The sequence below is a fragment of the Populus nigra genome, chromosome 18 (genome assembly GCF_951802175.1).
Source record: "Populus nigra chromosome 18, ddPopNigr1.1, whole genome shotgun sequence".
NCBI classification, from domain to species: Eukaryota; Viridiplantae; Streptophyta; class Magnoliopsida; order Malpighiales; family Salicaceae; genus Populus; species Populus nigra.
In genome coordinates, this window is record NC_084869.1 from 8,618,723 (window position 1) to 8,639,583 (window position 20,861).

General features: G+C 29.8%; 1 protein-coding gene across 4 annotated transcripts; it reads right to left on the reverse strand.

The window, feature by feature from the left end:
• Positions 1-415: 415 nt before the first annotated feature.
• LOC133678928 (TORTIFOLIA1-like protein 3) lies at positions 416-4,850 on the reverse strand. 4 transcript variants are annotated; one of them, XR_009836061.1, is made up of 7 exons: positions 3,760-4,848; positions 3,560-3,668; positions 2,610-3,181; positions 1,968-2,389; positions 922-1,230; positions 809-842; positions 416-722 (listed from the first exon to the last, which is right to left on the reverse strand). XR_009836061.1 is itself a non-coding variant. In XM_062101449.1 (5 exons), exons 1-4 carry the CDS (start codon positions 4,543-4,545, stop codon positions 1,982-1,984), a joined length of 1,872 nt encoding a protein of 623 aa, XP_061957433.1. In that variant the 5' UTR covers positions 4,546-4,850; the 3' UTR covers positions 779-1,230; positions 1,968-1,981. The 4 variants fall into 4 exon arrangements, 2 of the variants coding, with proteins under 2 accessions (XP_061957433.1, XP_061957432.1); XR_009836060.1 differs by having other exon boundaries at positions 715-842; XM_062101449.1 differs by lacking the exon at positions 416-722 and having other exon boundaries at positions 779-1,230; positions 2,610-3,178; positions 3,760-4,850.
• Between the last annotated feature and the right edge of the window lie 16,011 nt (positions 4,851-20,861).

A 20,861-nucleotide genomic window follows, 5' to 3' on the forward strand; every position in this document is an offset into this window, starting at 1 on the left:
GTTTCAATATCTTCTTATCATTTCTCTCCACGCTTCCTTTCTTTAAAAAAAAGAGCATCATGCCCCTAAAATTAATTATCTCAACTACTTAGATTCTAAGTTTAATTTCTAAAAATTATCAGTTTAAGTCTCTTAAATCTCAGGGTCATTAAAGACTTACATGATCATTAACTTCAGAGCCCATAAGATTAATCAAAGTACACGCAAACTGACCCGAACACCCATATTAATAAAAAAATAAAATAATGATTTCAGCAAAACCCTAAGAAGTATAGCTCAACTGGTCAAGCCCTGAATTTACTCTCTAGAGGTCGCCAGTTCAAGTCCCACAAATTTTAAGACCACTGATGCTTACATAGTCATTAATTTCAGGGTCCATGAGATTAATTGAGATACGCACAAGCTGGCCAGACACTTAATAATAAAAAAAATAATGGTTCCATCAAGCAATATTTAAAAAATATATGATCTAATGTACAGTAAATTTTGAATTCATAGTTAATTTCTTTTTTTTAAAAAAAAAAACAAGTTCTATTTTTGGAAGTGACATAGCACGGGTAATATTCTAGTATCATATAAGATGAGGGCTGTACTGTTAAATCTTCTTCAGTGGAAGATTTTGCATTTCAGCCTGCCGCTGCGTATAGGTAAATACTTATTTACCCCAGAGAACGTTAAATTCGAGCGGTATGGTCCTTCTACAACACTGTGCAATTAACCAGCTGCGACAGTCCATAGCATCTATTTGATCATGTAGCAATCTACATAAAGCCCAAAATGACAAAAGCTCTGATGGATATGGCAATACCTGGTCTTTTTGAGTATTTCTAGAGCTGACATTCCTGTGGAAACAAGAAGAGAAAATGAAAACATTCCCGTGGAAACAAGAGTACTCGCTACACAAATTCAACAACTCTATACCAGGCTGGGGATATATGGTGGTGGCTTGTTCACCCAATCCTCAGAATGTCTCTCTCTGTCTCTCACCATTATGTTGGCATTCGCAATGCTCGAAACAGGAAGAAAAAGAATGTTACACAAAAATGAAGAATTATGGCATGAATTGTCTTCTTTCACCCTGTTACTGCAAAAGGCTATGATAGAATTGGCTGCTTTACTGGGACTCCTAACTGATAGTCTTTAACTTTCCCTTCTTCATTTACTGGTTTCTTCTAAAATGAAGATTCCACAGAAATTGGACCGTCCCAGTTATGCAGTGAACCCACAAATCTGCAAAAAAAATTATCAGTTCATTGACCACAACGGAAGTTACTCACAAATATACAGCTTGCAGACTTACCATAACCTATTAAGCAGAGATCGTGGAAAAGCATCCTTAAATTTCACAAGCTTTTTTTTTTTTTTTGTTACAAAGGAGAGGTTCGAACTCAGAGACCTCTTAGGGAGTGGGGGGACACTATTACTAGTTTGATCCGGCAAGAAAGCATAAAAATCTATTAGTAGAAACTTTTTTATTCTCTAGGTGGAAGCTTCAAGAGGAAATATTCATAAATAGATCCTTGAGTAATTAATGGAACATGAAGGTCCATATGACCCAAGTTTTCACAGCACTCCAAACTTAAAAAATACAAGAAAACAAAAACAAACAAGAGATATTGTTTCCATGAACCCAAAAGTTAACTAATTTTTAGTCCAAGACAAGAGATATTGTTTCCATGAACCCAGAAGTTAACTAATTTTTAGTCCAAGATTTGTGGTGCATGGAATTTGATAAGCTGATTCTGGTTTTTGTATTTTTTTGAATCAGACTGTTCATTAACAAATGCCCAACTGACTGCACATCAGGCAGGCATTTCCACAGAAGTATGTAGAGGAAGGGGAAGGGAGGAATCTAGGTTCTGTCAAATGCCTATTCACACCAAGACATGCAAGTTACAAGTCTAAACAAATCAAAAGAAGAAAGGTGGATAGTAGAACAGCTTAAATAGCGGTTCAATATGAAATACCTGCTGATCCTTGGCTATTGTTGTGTCACCTCTGAGTTCACCCGTGAGCCACCATGAATCTCTGCCAGGGGATTCACAATCAAGCCACCACCACCCTGAAGCCGTAACCTTTGGTTCCCCAAATTGATTGTTTCAGAATGGTCATTCCTATCAGCTCTATGGCGCATAACAGCCGATAATGGAGTACCCCTGGATGAATAAATCCTTGAGTTTGAATACCGGCCTTCTGTTTTCTTCCAAAACTTGGAGCTCAAGAAGTCAGCACCAGGTAGTAAACAACATGTGGTTCTGTTGGAATCTGTGTTGGTCATCCTTCCACTAGATACAGCCAAATCATATGATATCTCATCCAGCGCCAACTCTAGGCCACGCACACGTGTCTCAAGGGAATGCATCCCATTTTGCGAGCTCCCAATAAAACTCTATATGTGATAAGAAAATGGATGGAAGAAAGCATGAGCCAAAACCATAATTAAAATACACTAGTGCTTGAATCAGCAAGTTTAACAAAATGTTTTCAATTATGTTCAACAATGAGATGAATAGTTTATCATAAGAAATCTAGATACGTTGACCTTCATTAACAAAGTACTAATAAGTTATTCTAAGATGAAGCCCAAGTTTCCAGTCAGTGAAACCAACCTGCAGAAGATCTAGCAGGCTAGATTGCTGTCTTTCAATCTGAACAAGCTGGTATCGAATCAAAGACAAATCCTCACACTCGTTGTGGTTACTATGGTGATTTTCAGTCCCACTGCTAGCTACAACAGTAGAATGAGGGCTCTCCTCATGACAAGGAGCCACACGAGACCCAGACTTGAAACCACCAAATTTAAGTTTCTTGTCATCCGAGTTCTTACTAAAAAGGGATCGTTTTGTTTCTGGCTTTGCAAACCTTTTTTCTGGAACTTTAGCATTTTTCATCTTAAGATCATTTTCCCCAGCTGCAGTTGAGGAAATCCTATTAGGAACTGAAATTTCAACTTTCCAGTCCACCATCTTCTTCTGGTCCACTTTCCCATACATTGCTGGATTAGTTCTCTCGTCAGTGCTCTTTAAAGGACCTCTCTTCCTAGCTGTGGTTGCTATTAATGAACTGTCAGGTGGAGTATTCTTGATATCCAAAATGGATTTTGTCCTCATTTGTGGGGCTTCGGAACCCGCAAGGTGAAGTTTTTCGGATCCAGACCCGTGGCGCCAGTCTCTTGCATCTTCTGTGATCATAAAAGACCAAATTTAGAAAAGGGTTACACAGACAATCAAGAACAAAATCCCATAATTTGCAACACGAGGATCCAAATAACGCCATGCAGACGATTACAACTTTCAAATTCATTTAACCATATAAATCTTAAGACCACAAAACGACCAAAACAGGGCAAATTCCATTATTCAAGTCTAAATAAGCAAATTAAGTAGCAGAAATTAAAGATGTGGCTTGAAATCAAAAGAAACTTCCAATTCAAATGCATTCTTATGGTCCCATATACTAATCAACAAAACCAAAACAAATAACAGATTCTCCAAAAAATGTCCACATCTACGAAAGATCAAATCTTGAAAAAGAAAAGAAAATAATCACTCCTTATTACCTCTGGAAGAAGCCAGTGATCGAGGAGGCGGGGATTCCTCCTCCGAAACATCCGGAACCTGTTTCCATGCCTCTATTGCCTCATTCATCACCTCCCTTGCAGCCTTCACCTAGATATTTTTTAAAAAATAAAATAAAATCATGCACGGAAAGTTGCACTAACACAATCAGATCAGAAACAAAATCCAATAAAAAAAAAACCTTATCAAATCTCCGACTCTCGAAAACTTTCAAGCACTCACTCTTGAACTCAGCAACACCATCTCTCTCCACAACAGCCAACTTCCTCAACGCCTCGGCCGCAGCTTTCCTCGAATTCCAATCCTCGGTACTCAAAAACCCAATCAAACACTTAACCAAACCTCCAGTTCCTCCTCCAGTCCCTCTCACTCCACCAACACCAATCACACTCCCTACAACAACCAATCCTGCAAACTTCGCTTTATACCCTTCGCTCTTCACCAGCCTCTCCAATCTCGGCAGCAACACTTTTCCCAACCTCCCCGGTTCTGGATCCGGCGCCGCATCGATCGCCGCAGCCAGACACAAAGCGGATCCAATCTGCGCATTCAATTCCTGCTCCGTGAACACCGACTCACTCAACTGCTTCAAAAATACAGTAGAGAATGGCACTTTGGTGATTTTGGAAGCGAGAGAGGTCATTGCTGTCAAACATTGTGAGCGGATGATGGAGGAGTCGGGGTCGCGGAGACGGCGAGTAATGTAAGAGAGGATTTTAGGTAGAGAACTGGAGAGAGAATTAGAATAGAGATGAGAGAGTGTCGAGAGAAGGTGAAGGCAGTGTTTGCGTACTAATGGCTTGTCGGTAGAGTCGGTGGAGAGGATGCAAGAGAGGAAAGTAGAAATCGTCGTGTTATCGAGGGACTCAGCGATTCTTTCTATTTCTCTTGACGCTATCGTGTACGTGTCTCTGTCTGATAGTTTTGTTATCAGCGTTTGCACTTTAAGCTTCAGCTTTTGTGCCATCTTTTCTTTTTTAAGCTTCTGCTGTTTGTGGTGGTGAGATCAAGGGTGGTCAGGCGGTGGTGCCGGTGGAATTAGTGGCAGCATTGCCGGTGGAAGTAGTGCTGGTGGTTCGGTTCGGTTGGGCGTGTTCTTTTCTGGTGCGGTGAAGTTGTGTCAGCGAGTATCATATGCTGATAGGTGGTTACGGCAAAGGGGGGGGATGACGAGAGCAAAACTGATTAAAACGATGTCGTTTTAATTCTAATTCAGCGGAGGGTCAAGATGGGTCTAAAAGAGTAAGATAAAAAGTATAAGAGGAATAAAAGTAGCTGGAAGTTTCTAATTGTGGCTTTGGTTGCCTGTGTAAGGCATTATTAATAATAAATTACCATAATACCTGTGTCTCTCGGCAGTGTCTGCTGTATTATTCTGTGAAATTAAAAACATTAAACTGTTTGACATTGAATTAGTGCTCTAATACGAGTAAGATTATCCAAGCAAAAATGTAATCGAGAATAAATCTAAGGGGTAAAAATGCATTAAATACTAAAACAAAAAACAATTAGACACTTGAGCTCACTAGTGAAGGCTCAGTGCGTCTGGGCCTTAGCAAAAAAAAAAAAAAAAAAAAACACAAGCATGTGGGCTATTCATAGCAGGATCGTGCCCTAATATTCTTTTAAGAAAGATTGCAGACAACGTCCCGCTTGTAATCTAAACTCCAACAACTAGAGGGCCGCCGGAAAATTACAGTAGGCGTGTTTCGCATCCAAAAAGTCATTTTAGATCATTTTTTATTAGAAAAAATAAAATAAAATTTATTTTTGATTTCAACATATTAAAAAAATTCAAAAATATATAACTAATAATTTTAAATAAAAAAAATTGAATTTTGGTCAACCTTTGTTTAGATCGCAATCTCAAACTGGGGCAAAATTCTAGTTACCCCCCTCCAATAATAAAAACTCTTTCTGTGCTCTCTTAATCTAGAGACTGAAAAATAATGAAAATAAATTTTTGGACTAGGATTGAATGTTTAAAAACCATATGGATATAATTGGGTCAAGTTTGAGCCCATAATTGTATCTAACTCAACTTCTAATATTTTTTGAATTGTAAACTTGACTCATTCAATTTTTTTGGATCCGGGTGAGTTCGATATATATAGTTGAACTATTTTTTATGGATATTACATATATCCATTGACCGAGCTTATATTGCTACTTTTCAGAGTCTACATTTAAAGGCGAACATGAAACATTGATTGTAGGTGTCATGACACCCATAATGTTAGGTCTAATTTTCATACTTTGCACTACCATTAAATTCTAGTTACTCCCTCCAATAAAGAGACAAGTCTCTTCTTCTTTTTTATTGCATTAAAGAAATCTAACAGGAAGCCCACTGACAAGAACTTTGAAACCAAAACATTTCTAAATAATAATAAAACATCATCAATCCATAAACTATCAAATATAAAAACAAATAGAGTGTACATGTTTGATTGATCGAGTTTCGAAAATCCCAACTCAATACCTAATCCTTGATATTTATTTCTTAGACTTTTTTGACCGACTATCATTATTCAATTTTGACGGATTGTATTGAGTGAAATAATATAAATATTATAAATAGACTGATTTTCTTAAACATCCCTAATGCAATTTATACTTGTAAAATAATTGAATTAAGACAATTAGGCCAACTCACTAGAATCATTACATTCAAGTATAAACTTATTGTCACATTAGCATATATGCATTGTTTATTTTTTCATATTTTACCGTGGATTTACTTTTCAAATGTTTTTTTTTATTTTGATCCTCAAACTTTTATTTTGCACGGTTGCATGTTTTTTGGGCACAAATAAAAAACAATTGAATCAAATTTATTGATTAAAGATAAAATTAAAAGAAGAAGGATCAAAGTAAAAAAAGCATCATAAATAGATGATGCTTTCAAAGTTATCACAAAAAATATTTACTTTAGTCTTAAATTTGTTTTTTTAGTGGCCAGAATTAGTGTTAACTTAAATTTGTTTTTTTAAGTCCCTAGTTTGAGAAAGGAGAGAGATGATGTCATATTCTCGCTGTAGAGAAAGAGAGAGAGAGGGAGAGAGAGAGAGAATTGGCATTAACACTAATTTTGACCACTAAAATAGTTGATCTTTGTGTTAAATTATTATATTTGGTGAGGGAAGTTCAATCTAAGTGTGTTTTTCACCTTGAAAGTTCCTTAAAAACCATATTTAAGCTTGGGAAAAGTTTCTGTTTTAAGTTAATTTCGGGTTCATGTGTTGTTGTTTTTTTGTGTGTTTTTTAAGGTCATTTATGGGGTTTTCATGGTGTTTAGGTTCTTATCTATGTGTTTTTGGGGTCAAAATTAGATTGAAAAATAGGGTTTTGAGTAAAAAAAACGGATAGAACTTGTTTTTTAGGTCGCCATAGTGCCCGAAATCTAAGGAATACTAGGCGACATATTGTCGAGAATTTTTATTTTAAAAAAATATTGGGGTGAACGACAATCAATATTTTTTAAAAACAAAATAGAGCCAGTGTGCCCTATCTAAATGGGTCATGCACTGGCCTAGCCTTTTTTTTCCCTTTAAAAAATCATGTTTTTTTAAAATCTATTTTTAAAATAATTGTTTAATTTATATTGAAATTAATGCTCCTTCTCTCTAATTTTTTATTTTTTGTATTTAGCCTTTTTAAATAGTGGTTATTTTTTTCGTATGTATTTAATTTTTGAAGAGATTATTCTAATTTAGCTATAATTTTTTTTATTTTTTATATAATTAAAATTTATTTTTAAAGATGAAAAATATTTATTTTTGGATAGAATTTATAATAAGTGCACCATTGCAAGATATTTTTGTCCCTTGATTTAGTTCAATTAATTTTATGTGTGTATCTATTTCTAATATCATTCAATTAAATAAAAAATAATTTTAATAAATAGAGTTATTGAACACAATCGGGTGATTAAACCGTATTGCGAGATCAAATATCTTGAGATATTTGTTTTTTGATAACTTTAGTGGCCAAAATTAGTGTCAACTTAAATTTGTTTTTTTTAGTCCCTAGTTTGAGAGGGGAGAGAGAAGATGTCATATTCTGGCTGTAGAGAAAGAGAGAGGGGGGGGGGAGAGAATTGGCGTTGACACTAATTCTGACCACTAAAATAGTCGATCTTTATATTAAAATATTCCATTTGGTGAGGGAAGTTCAGTCTAAATGTGTTTTTTTACCTTGAAAGTGCCTTAAAAACCATATTTAAGCTTGGGAAAAGTTTCTGCTTTAGGTTAATTTTGGGTTCTTGTGTTGTTATTTTTTTTTTGTGTGTGTTTTTAAGGTCATTTATGGGGTTTTCATGGTGTTTAGGTTCTTATCTATGTGTTTTTGGGGTCAAAATTAGATTGAAAATAGGGTTTTGAGTAAAAAAAACGGATAGAACTTGTTTTTTAGGTCACCATAGTACCCGAAATCTAAGGAATACTAGGCGACATATTGTCGAGAATTTTTATTTTAAAAAAATATTGGGGTGAACGACAATCAATATTTTTTAAAACAAAATAGGGCCAGTGTGCAGGCCCTATCTAAATGAGTCATGCACTGGCCTAGCCTTTTTTTTCCCTTTAAAAAATCATGTTTTTTTAAAATCTATTTTTAAAATAATTGTTTAATTTATATTGAAATTAATGCTCCTTCTCTCTAATTTTTTATTTTTTGTATTTAGCCTTTTTAAATAGTGGTTATTTTTTTCGTATGTATTTAATTTTTGAAGAGATTATTCTAATTTAGCTATAATTTTTTTTTTTATATATATAATTAAAATTTATTTTTAAAGATGAAAAATATTATTTTTGGATAGAATTTATAATAAGTGCACCATTGCGAGATATTTTTGTCCCTTGATTTAGTTCAATTAATTTTATGTGTGTATCTATTTCTAATATCATTCAATTAAATAAAAAATAATTTTAATAAATAGAGTTATTGAACACAATCGGGTGATTAAACCGTATTGCGAGATCAAATATCCTGAGATATTTATTTTTTGATAACTTTAGTGGCCAGAATTAGTGTCAACTTAAATTTGTTTTTTTTAGTCCCTAGTTTGAGAGGGGAGAGAGAAGATGTCATATTCTGGTTGTAGAGAAAGAGAGAGAGGGGGAGAGAGAGAGAATTGGTGTTGACACGAATTCTGACCACTAAAATAGTCGATCTTTATGTTAAAATATTCCATTTGGTGAGGGAAGTTCAGTCTAAATGTGTTTTTTACCTTGAAAGTGCCTTAAAAACTATATTTAAGCTTGGGAAAAGTTTCTGTTTTAGGTTAATTTCAGGTTCTTGTGTTTTTTTTTTGTGTGTTTTTAAGGTCATTTATGGGGTTTTCATGGTGTTTAGGTTCTTATCTAGGTGTTTTTAGGGTCAAAATTAGATTGAAAAATAGGGTTTTGAGTAAAAACAAAACGGATAGAACTTGTTTTTTAGGTCGCCATAGTGCCCGAAATCTAGGGAATACTAGGTGACATATTGTCGAGAATTTTTATTTTAAAAAAATATTGGGGTGAACGACAATCAATATTTTTTAAAACAAAATAGGGCCAGTGTGCAGGCCCTATCTAAATGGGTCATGCACTGGCCTAGCCTTGTTTTTTTTTTTTCCCTTTAAAAAATCATGTTTTTTTTTTAAATCTATTTTTAAAATAATTGTTTAATTTATATTGAAATTAATGCTCCTTCTCTATAATTTTTTATTTTTTGTATTTAGCCTTTTTAAATAGTGGTTATTTGTTTTTGCATGTATTTAATTTTTGAAGAGATTATTCTAATTTAGCTATAATTTTTTTTATTTTTTATCTAATTAAACTTTATTTTTAAAGATGAAAAATATTTATTTTTGGATAAAATTTATAATAAGTGCACCGTTGCGAGATATTTTTTCCCTTGATTTAGTTCAATTAATTTTATGTGTGTATCTATTTCTATTATCATTCAATTAAATAAAAAATAATTTTAATAAATAGAGTTATTGAACACAATCGGGTGATTAAACCGTATTGCGAGATCAAATATCTTGAGATATTTATTTTTTGATAACTTTAGTGGCCAGAATTAGTGTCAACTTAAATTTGTTTTTTTTAGTCCCTAGTTTGAGAGGGGAGAGAGAAGATGTCATATTCTGGTTGTAGAGAAAGAGAGAGAGGGGGAGAGAGAGAGAATTGGTGTTGACACGAATTCTGACCACTAAAATAGTCGATCTTTATGTTAAAATATTCCATTTGGTGAGGGAAGTTCAGTCTAAATGTGTTTTTTACCTTGAAAGTGCCTTAAAAACTATATTTAAGCTTGGGAAAAGTTTCTGTTTTAGGTTAATTTCAGGTTCTTGTGTTTTTTTTTTGTGTGTTTTTAAGGTCATTTATGGGGTTTTCATGGTGTTTAGGTTCTTATCTAGGTGTTTTTAGGGTCAAAATTAGATTGAAAAATAGGGTTTTGAGTAAAAACAAAACGGATAGAACTTGTTTTTTAGGTCGCCATAGTGCCCGAAATCTAGGGAATACTAGGTGACATATTGTCGAGAATTTTTATTTTAAAAAAATATTGGGGTGAACGACAATCAATATTTTTTAAAACAAAATAGGGCCAGTGTGCAGGCCCTATCTAAATGGGTCATGCACTGGCCTAGCCTTGTTTTTTTTTTTCCCTTTAAAAAATCATGTTTTTTTTTTAAATCTATTTTTAAAATAATTGTTTAATTTATATTGAAATTAATGCTCCTTCTCTATAATTTTTTATTTTTTGTATTTATCCTTTTTAAATAGTGGTTATTTGTTTTTGCATGTATTTAATTTTTGAAGAGATTATTCTAATTTAGCTATAATTTTTTTTATTTTTTATCTAATTAAACTTTATTTTTAAAGATGAAAAATATTTATTTTTGGATAAAATTTATAATAAGTGCACCGTTGCGAGATATTTTTTCCCTTGATTTAGTTCAATTAATTTTATGTGTGTATCTATTTCTATTATCATTCAATTAAATAAAAAATAATTTTAATAAATAGAGTTATTGAATACAATCAGGTAATTAAATCATATTACAAGATCAAATATTACAATCAGGTAATTAAATCATATTACATAAAATAATTTTATGTGTGTATCTATTTCTATTATCATTCAATTAATTTTATGTGTGTATCTATTTCTATTATCTTTAAGTCTTATATCACTCAAATATAGCAATATTTAGATACAAATTCAGTATCAGTGAACTCTTGGTGATGAAGCCTGAAAATAGAGGGGGAGAGAGAGAGAGAGAGAGAGACGCAAGGGAAGGAAAGAAGGTGAGATAACTTTAATTAAAAAATAAAAAAGGCATTTTTAGAATATAAACTACTAGATTCTTCCAAACATTTCAATACCTTCTTGGCGAAGAATTAATAGAGATTAGGATGTCTGATGTTATTTTTTATTGTGTTTTTCTTGGAAATATATAAAAATAATATATATTTAAAATTTATTTTTGATATCAACATATTAAAACGACTAAAAATCATAAAAAAATAATTTAAAACAAAAAAAATTATACTTTTTTAAAAACATGATGCGACTGCACTCTCAAACACATCCAAAATAATTGTTCTAAGCATCTATAAAGGCACTAAGTTATTGAAAAAGGATGAAATGCAAGGATTAGTAGAGGAATTGTTGTACTCAGTAAGAAGACTTCACATTGAAGCTTTATGAAAGCTTCTCTAACATCCATGTGTGAAAGGCTTTATCAACATGGTTCTTTGTTTTCTTTTTCAATTTTGACTTTGTAAGTTGTCATGAATAAGGATTTTCTAGCCAGGAGGTGGTTTCTAACCTCAATTTCAATCCCTGTCCTTAATGAAAATAGTTTTATGCCTTAGAGAAACATTATTTTTAATATAATTCTATTTTTAATATAATTTCCTCAATTAAATAAGTGTATAAAAAATATTATTTTAATGTAATTTTTTTTATAAAAAATATTTTCAAAAATAATTATTACAACACTCTTAAATACTTCCTTAAACAAAGAATAAGTGCTCTTGTAAATACCCTTTATTATATAATCAACTCAAGATTATTGCATCATACAATTTTTTTTCTAGACAACTTTAATAATAATTGTGTGACCTCAACAATATTATCATCATCATCAAGCACCACCATTCATCATTGCCTACGACAATCAATAAAATTAGTACTAGTTTTATTAACAAGCTCCTCACACAATAATTTTCCTATCTATAACTTTAAGGGGTATAGCTTAACTGGTCAGTTTTTAGGTTTGCTCCCTAGAGATTACTAGTTCGAGTCTCACAAACCTCAGGGCTACTAGAGACTTACATGATCGTTAACTTCAGGGTTCGTGAGATTAGTCGAGGTACATGCAAACTGGTCGGACACCCACATTAATAAAAAAAAATCTCCCTACCCAAGCTTTGGCCAGTAACAATCAATATATCATGTTATTAAGATTGATAATGTTAATTTAATTTGATATTTACAAGTTATTGGGATTAATATTTGTAATTGTAGGTGTAGCAAGCCATAACAATAATGGAAAGAATACCAATGTGTTATCCCTCGAAGCATTAAAGTTAATGATTTTAAACAATTTTCTGAAGAAGATAATTAATGGACTATAGAACACCTAGCCAAATTCTGTAGTGATTTAAACATGACTTAGTATTTAAGGATATTTTATAGCCAAATAAATAAATAAAAAGATTGCAATTTTAACACGCATAATCATCAACTTAAATATCCGAGAAGCTAAAGACGGGAAGCATGTCTTCTTAATTGTTAAGACAATTTCTTGGAGAGCTATTAATTTTTTTTAAAAGGTATTAAGTTGAAGTAAAAACATGTTATTAATATCAAATGGCAAGAAAATGTATTCTCAATTCATAAATTAATCTGAAAATAACCCTTCTCATTAATAACAAAAAAACAAAGAAATTAAATGCTTCATATTATAGAATAATAATAATAATTATTATAAAAGGTGTAGCTTAACTAGTTAGGTTTTAAGTTTATTTCTTAAAAATTACTAATTCGAGTTTTATAAATTTAAATTTATTAAATATTTACATGATCATCAATTTTAGAATTAATAAAATTTAAGAATATAATTTGAGAAGATTTATTTATTTTATCAATTATTATTTTTTATCTACAATATGATTTATTTTGAAGGATTGAGATATCTCAGAAAGAGCTTGATGGAGACATTGTAGATTTGAGAATCTTGAAAGCACGCGTCTTTTTCTTCGGATACTTTCAACCACGTGTTATTCGTACACGTCATTACATTTTCAACCATTGCTCGAGTTGAATGCCTTCAAAATTCTAACATGATTTTTTTAAATTATGTACATATATAATTAAAAAATTAGTGCTACATAGAATGAATTATTTTTTTCAATTTATATCATATATATCTAAGTCAAACATATTTATTAAATTCTATTAAATATATATAGTTTTATTTATTAGTTGAAATAAATTCGTTCATTAGAAAAAGAGACAACAATAAGTATACATGTAATACATTTTACACTTTCAATACATGTTTATTTTAAATATTTTATTATTATTAATTTTAAAAGAAATATTATTATTATCAATAATTTTTCTTCCTGGGAGTAGTTGGAAGTAATATTTCTAGTTCTAACATGTAAGAAGGTGAAAATTACCTTACAATTAAATGAATGTAAATTTCATAAATATATTGTCGAAAAAGGAAATAATAAAATAGATCCAAAAGCATTCAGATTTTACAGAGCAAGGATAGCTAATATTTCAATATAGAAAAATGTAAACAAAACTCCTTCAAATAGAGTAATTATGTGAGGCCCTATATGAATTTTTTTTTTAATTTAGTTAAATGAAAATTAAAATAGATACTTGTAAGAAATAAAATGATTTAAATTCTATATATATATATATATATAAATGTATTTTTATTCCAAAACCTCTATTTTTATTCATGTATTTTTTTTCACAAAACATATATCTTTTAATAGCAGTATAGTTTATTGAATAAAAAATAAAATCTCTTGATTTGAAATGAGGAAAAAATGTATCTCTTTAATCAAAATCTTTTTCCTTATTCATCCATTTTTCTTTTCTTTGACCAAAACATGTATTTTTTTTATTACAAGTATTGTTTTGTAAATAAAAACTTATCATAAACTTAAACGAAAATCTCCATTTTAAAACAAAAATATAAATAAACCATGATTCAATAATCTTGATGTAAATGTATCAAAAAAAATGAGAATGGTAAGTTTGATAAATGTTTTTTTAAATGCAATAAAAATAACAAAATAGATTTTTTATTTGTATTGAATATTCATGATAAAATTCTTTAAAACAATTTTGCATATTAGGTTTATATAGAATTGTTTAGAAAGTAATTTTTTAAATTACCATAAAAGCTCTAATATTATTTAAACATATGACATAATTGAATAATCATTTAAATATCATCCTAATAAATTTATTATAAAATTAGATAAAGATTTAAATAAATAAAATCTAAAGGTTATTTTTTTAAAATGATTGGCATGCATGACTCCATTGTAAATAAATCAGGCATGTCTACTTAAAAAAAATAAAAATGAAACATCATCCATTCTTATTAAAAAAAAATTGGTAAAATAAAATAGATGACATGTGATCCACATAAAGACTCGTTGTAACTCTACAATCATTGTCGGTCACAAAAGGTAGCTCTAGTGATAAAAAAAAATAAAATAAAGGTTGAAGTTTTTAAACCTAAAAACCTAGATTTTAATCTTCTTTAACCCAAAAAACATGAGAGAAAATCATATGAACCTCTAAAATCTTATTTTTAACCACAAAATATATTTTAATCAAATTTAAAATACAAAATTAACCAAATAAAAAAAATATTAGGCACTAATCTACCTTTTTAGGCATAATTGAAGATAGGAACCGTTCTCGTAGTTTTTGATGGTTGGAATTTTATCATCCGAGAGAACCTTTTCTCTTATCTTTATTTTCCATTAGCTTTCTCTATCCTCTCTGACATATAAAATTTAAGACAAAATTATAAAAATCTTAAAGAACATGACCAAAGAAGAAAAATTGAAACCTGAGAAACCAAACCTAACCTTTCCGTGCCTTTTAAATTATGTAAATGGGAAAAGGCTTGGTTTTTTTAATATTCATGTTGGTCCTTGTTCTTTAAATTAAAATTTAAAAAAATAACCTAAAATTAAATTTTATAAAATTGATCTCTAATATGACATCACAATACTTCACCACACATTAGGCACACAAGATCATGCAAAATTTACCAAAGCAAAAAAAAAAGCTTTAAAAATAACAAAAATTAAATTTGAAAGGAAGAAAAAACAAGGATGGTGAAATTGAAAAATAATCAAATAAAAAAACTAACTCAAGTAAAAAAAAAAAACAACAATAACAAAATTTATACAAGAAGAGAGAAAAAATGAAAAAAAATAGTTGTCAGAAACAGAATCAAAGGCCTATGGAACACTTGCGCCATCCAAGAAAAAAAAAGATATCGAGATGAATGAAATGATGCAATAAGACAACGGTTCTAACCACCAAAGTTAGTCGCATATGCTGCCCAAAGGCAATTGGCATGTGTAACACACACGCCAATAGTTTTGTTTTTATTAAAATACTATGTTGCTCTTATGACCAAATAATTATTACCCAAAAATAATGAAATTACAAATAAACCCTTATAGTCAAGCTTTGAGAATTTTGATTTAAAGGGCAATAAAGTTATTATATTGTGCTTGAAAAGATAAAATATCAAAAAAATGTTTAGACCATAGTTAAGTTTTTTTTTTAAAGAGCAATCGAGTGATTTAACTGTGTAAAAAATTATGAAAAGACCAAAATACTTCTAATCACTTCAAAAATAATTAATAGATCATGTGAAAGACTCACTTACCTCCCAAATCCAATCCATTGATTTTCTTAGTTGAGGGTAAAAATATAATTTCACTATTTTAATCCACGGTTGATTGCTTCTTGTCTACAGTTGTTTTTCCATGCAGTTTAGGTTTTGTTAATTTTCACTCATTGTCCCTTGCTACTCTTTATTATTTTTCAAATTTACTCAAAACTAATATGGGTCATGTTAATCTAACATTTCCAACTCAACCCGTCTATAACTATGCTAATCTCAACCCAATTACTGCAGCCCACTCAGCCTTCATAACACAACACTCACTAAATTAACACTGGGCGCACCCAGGTTATGTAATGAATAGGAAAATGATTGAAATTATGTTTTTTAAAATTTTAATTTTTTATTTGTTTAAAATTAAAAAATTTATATTTTTAAATTATTTTGATATGTTAATCTAAAAATATTTTTTTAAAAAAATATTATTTTAATATATTTTTAAGTGAAAAATACTTTGAATTACAATCATTACTGCATTTTAAACCATCCTCTCTGTATAATAATATACAATTTCTTCTCTTAATAAACTTCTATTGGGATCTTCTCATATTTCAAGTAACATGATAAAATCATGATGGCGTAATCTAAGTCTTCAAAAATAAAAATAAATGAATAGTTGAGGAGAAATTATATTAGATTTTTTAAGTAAAAAAAAAGGGATAAATTATGTTGGTTGCATAAAACTTTCCTACAATAGACACATTAAATATCTCCACGTCTCCCTCTTAACTAGCCAAACCAAACACCAAAAATAATACAATCATTTTCCACATTTTAAACTAGAAGAACATTAAACTTTCATGTCAAATACACATCAAATCCCGTAAAAGATGAAGCAAAATGTTTCTCATGTTGTATAGTTTTCTTTCCACTTTCAAGGCATCGTATGGAACTATTCCTGTGAAAGCCTTGAACTATATTTGAGTTATTTATACTTGTTTGAATAGTTTGTAAGTGAAAATTAATGTTGGAACAAATTTGAAATATTAAAATCCTCCTTCGAGATTTATGGATTTCATTTATTCAATTAAAAACTGTTGAAACATTAATTTTCTTCCTTGCAGATTTTAATAGATAGATAGTTACTGCTATGCCACGGGCCGGGTCAAAAAAAAAAATTCATGTTAAAAAAATATTTAAACATTGATAGCATATCTCAAAAACATAAGAAAAAAATTGTAATTCATAGACCTGATTGTACAAAATAAGTTAATTTCATTTAATTATATAATAAAAAAGAAGTAATATTAATAAATGGACAAATTTTTTTATAAAAAAACTGATCATAATAATCTGCATAAAAAGAACGTTTTCCAAAAAAAAAAACAATCAAGATGCTCATTTCCCAAACAACCTAACGTTGAACGATAAAATTAAAAAAATAATAAAATGGGATAAAAAAACAACCCGAGCTGGCATGTCAAACCTGCGATCTAATTTATGAGATCAGGACAACCTCATAAAAAGCAAAGAAAAAAATGATGCCTAATTCTTAACAATCCAAATATAGAATGATAAAATCGAAAAAAGAATCAATTACAAAAGGACAAAAAAAACCCAGCAAATTAAGGAAAGTTTGGCAAACCCCACAAACTGGATCATGTGAACATGATAACCTAATTGAAAGCAAAATTAAAAAAATATAAAACTTAATTCTCAAACCAACTAAATGTTGAAGGATAAAATTAAAAAAAATCAATCTTATATATATATATATATATAAAACTTGAGTCAACCCTAGCCAACCCATCAAATCCATGACCTAAATCATGAGACTAGAATAACCTCATATAAAAAAAACCAAAGTAAATAAAAAAAACACTCGAAGCCCAATTGCAAATCAACACAATGTTGAAGGATGAGATTGAAAAAAATATTAATTTTTAAAAAGGACAAAAAAAGTGAAATCAAAAGAACGAGCAGTAAAATTGACTTAAAAACAAAATGACAAGACACCTATAAATTTTATTTGGACTAGTGAGACTCCTAAAGAGATGAGAGATAAAAGAAAGGGGGAGAAGAAAAAAATATTGTCATCACCTAACCACTTATCATAGACCAACATGTTTCGCTTCATATGTCATTGTGGATGGTTGTGTTTGGCCACCAAAAGATGCAATATGCACCGCTTGTACGTGGTAGGCCTTCTCCACATACTAGTGTGTGCAATATGCCCGTCCACCTTAGTTGCCCTTCCCATCCACCCTAGTCCACTATATTTGTTTTAGTTTTAATTTTGATCCCTTAACACTTAGTTGTCAACATCAATATAATTTTATTTTATTTTTCCACGCCGAGCATCAATTGAGTGTTGGGATTTTTTCATCAACACTGCGAGAGCCTCATAAAATCAACTTCCAATTAAAGTCAATGTGAATGGATCAAATTAAAAGAAAAAAAGTTGAGTGACCAAAAAAATATAAATTCTTCCCTTGATCATACAAATTAGACTATGGTATTAGCACAAAAAAAGGATTGAATATTTGTCTAACCATCTCCAAAACTCTAATTATTTTAAATTAAAGAAATTGAATTTGATTTTGCAAAACTAAACATCAACCGAGCTATGAAACATTTCTCCAACACCACAAGACCCCTTATCTATAGGTGTAAGAAATAAATCACCAAGACCAATCCCGAATAAACACAATGTTAAATGACCAAATAAAAAGAAAATGAAATCAAGAGACCAAAATGAATAAAAAATAAGGGACCAAAAAATGGGGTCACAATGCGAATCTACAATGAGAATGTATTGCTAATATCTTTTAAGCTTTGTTAATGTTACAATTAGTACCCCTATATTACTTGGTGTTTTATTTCTTTGTTTACCTTTTTAACATAACAAAAACACTAAAATTGAAGGCAAAATCATTATATCCCCCCTCATATTTTTGTATTCATCATTACAGTGTAATGATCAATTGTTCATTCCCAACAAAAATTGCTTGCCTTTGAATTAAGGGTATTTTGGTATTTTCATATGGCACATTGGTCATTATTGATTTGTTTGGGGGTGTTTTTGCCAATTCACCATTTAATAAACAGTAAAATATCTAAAACACCCCCAATAGTAAGAAAATAAAGAGTGTTGGTAGGGGTATTTAAGTATTTTTGTTTTTTATTCACATTAGAGTTATGTTTGTACCCTTGGATCCAAGAAATTTAATTCATTGGGGTCAAGGGTATTAGGTTCTTTTAGCCTTGGTTTTTTTGTTAAATGTTAGTTTAGTTGAGGGTAGTAATGTAATTTAGAATTCAAACAATATTTTTTTATTTGAAAAAGTTATTGGCGCATGTTGTGTATGCACTGGCGTGTTTGAGCTGCTATACATTTTGGGTGGTGCGTGCGACGGATCCTAGTGGTAAAAAATGAGCTTCCACCATGTCTTGTTATTCCTTTTCGTCTCCCTCTTCCACTAGAAGTAGCGCATGTTAGTCAAATATGGCTGGTTTATCGCCAGTGACCTTTTTTTTCCTCTTGATTTCTCTCTCTTACCTCGATAAATACATTATAATCCTCATTGTCATTCTACTTTTAATTTTTTATTTCTTTCCTTTGCCCTTTTATCAAAGTTTTTATGGCTTTTGATTTTATTCTTCAAATCAAGTTTATGATTTTTTATTTATTTTAGATTCGGTCTTTTTAGTTTTGATTTGTATATTTTTGTTATTTTTTCTTTTGTTAAAGTTTTATTTATTTTTTCAATTTAACCCTTGGTTTTTTATTTATGTATATAATTTTTTTTATTTGGTCCTTCTAATTTTTTTTCTTTTGCCCTTTTACCAAATTTTTTATGGCTTTTGATTTTATTCTTCAAATCAAGTTTTAGATATTTTTTTAAATGATAATAATAATTTTAATTTGGTCCATTTTCTTTTGATTTCTTATTGTTTTCCTTGACCCTTTTGTCAAAAAATTTATAATTTATAATTTTATCCTTCAATTTAAGTTTATGGTTTTTATTTTTTCAATAATAATAATAATAGTGGTTGTGGTAGTGGTGGTGTTAATAGTAGTAGTAATATGAATAATAATAATAATTTTTAAAAAAAATTTATCATTCAATATTTAATTTATCAGAGATTGAACTTTATGATTTTTTTTAAATAGATACTTGAAGTCCAATAACTCGAGTAAAAGACTTAAAAAGATATCAACTTTTTCAAAAGACTTTAAATTCAAGTAATTCTTAAACTATCTGGTTACGTCATATCATTTCATAACAGTGTAAAAATAAAAATGGATTTGGGACTAGTGTTCGTGATATAATTTCATGTAATCTAATGATTCAAAGGTAACATGCCTTCTAGTCAAATAAGGACCAAACAAAAATATATTTAAAAGTAGAGGACTGATATTGATACAAATAAAAGTAACTAGAACAAACATCAAGAGTAGATGGATCAATAGAAACTTTTTACCCTTTACCATCTATTAAAAATTAATATATTTTCTCGCCACGTATCATGTCCACATTTACGGGTAAAAAAATAAAAATTAAATATTGATATCAAGTTTAAAAATATGAGAGAAAATTATAACTATGAATGAAACAATTTGAAACATTACTTGAGTCCTAATTATTTTTCAATAAGTCTTTTTATTTAATAAAATTATAAAATCAAGTTATACAATAATTTTTTATAAATGGAGAGTTATTAAGAATTTAAATTTGACATGTATTGAGAAAAACATATTATATATTTTATAAAATTTTATATTTTTTAAATATGTTTTTCTAAATTCAATTCTAAATCCATGAAGATACGAAGTTGGAAAGAAGTTAGAAAAACTTTAGAAAGATAATTACGGAGTTTGGTAGCACTTTCTTGTTCTAGTTTTTTTTTTTGATAATATTGTATTTTTTAAAAAATAAATTTTTTATTTTAAATTAAAAAATTTTAAATATTTTTGAATCATTTTAATATACTACTATTAAAAATTAAAAAATATTATTCTAATATATTTTTAAATTAAAATATTTTAAAAACAATCATTATTTGCGCAATTCCTTGGACAACAGCCTAATCAAAAGCTATTTTCCTGATATAGTAAAAAATAAAATCTAGATAGTACAAACTTCCTTGTTTACCAAGTAAACAAAAGAAGGAAAAACGTCATCGTTTTCCTTGCTTATATTCCATTCGGCTGCCACAAATTTTTCTTACTTGGAAAGCGACTGTACGTACGCGCGCACATTTCTACCCCAATTATTACATGCAAAACACAGTCTCACCTACACCTAACGCGGTACATCAGCAAATAAAATGAAAAATAAGGGTATTTTAGCAACGGAGTCGATATATAAATAAAACAGAAG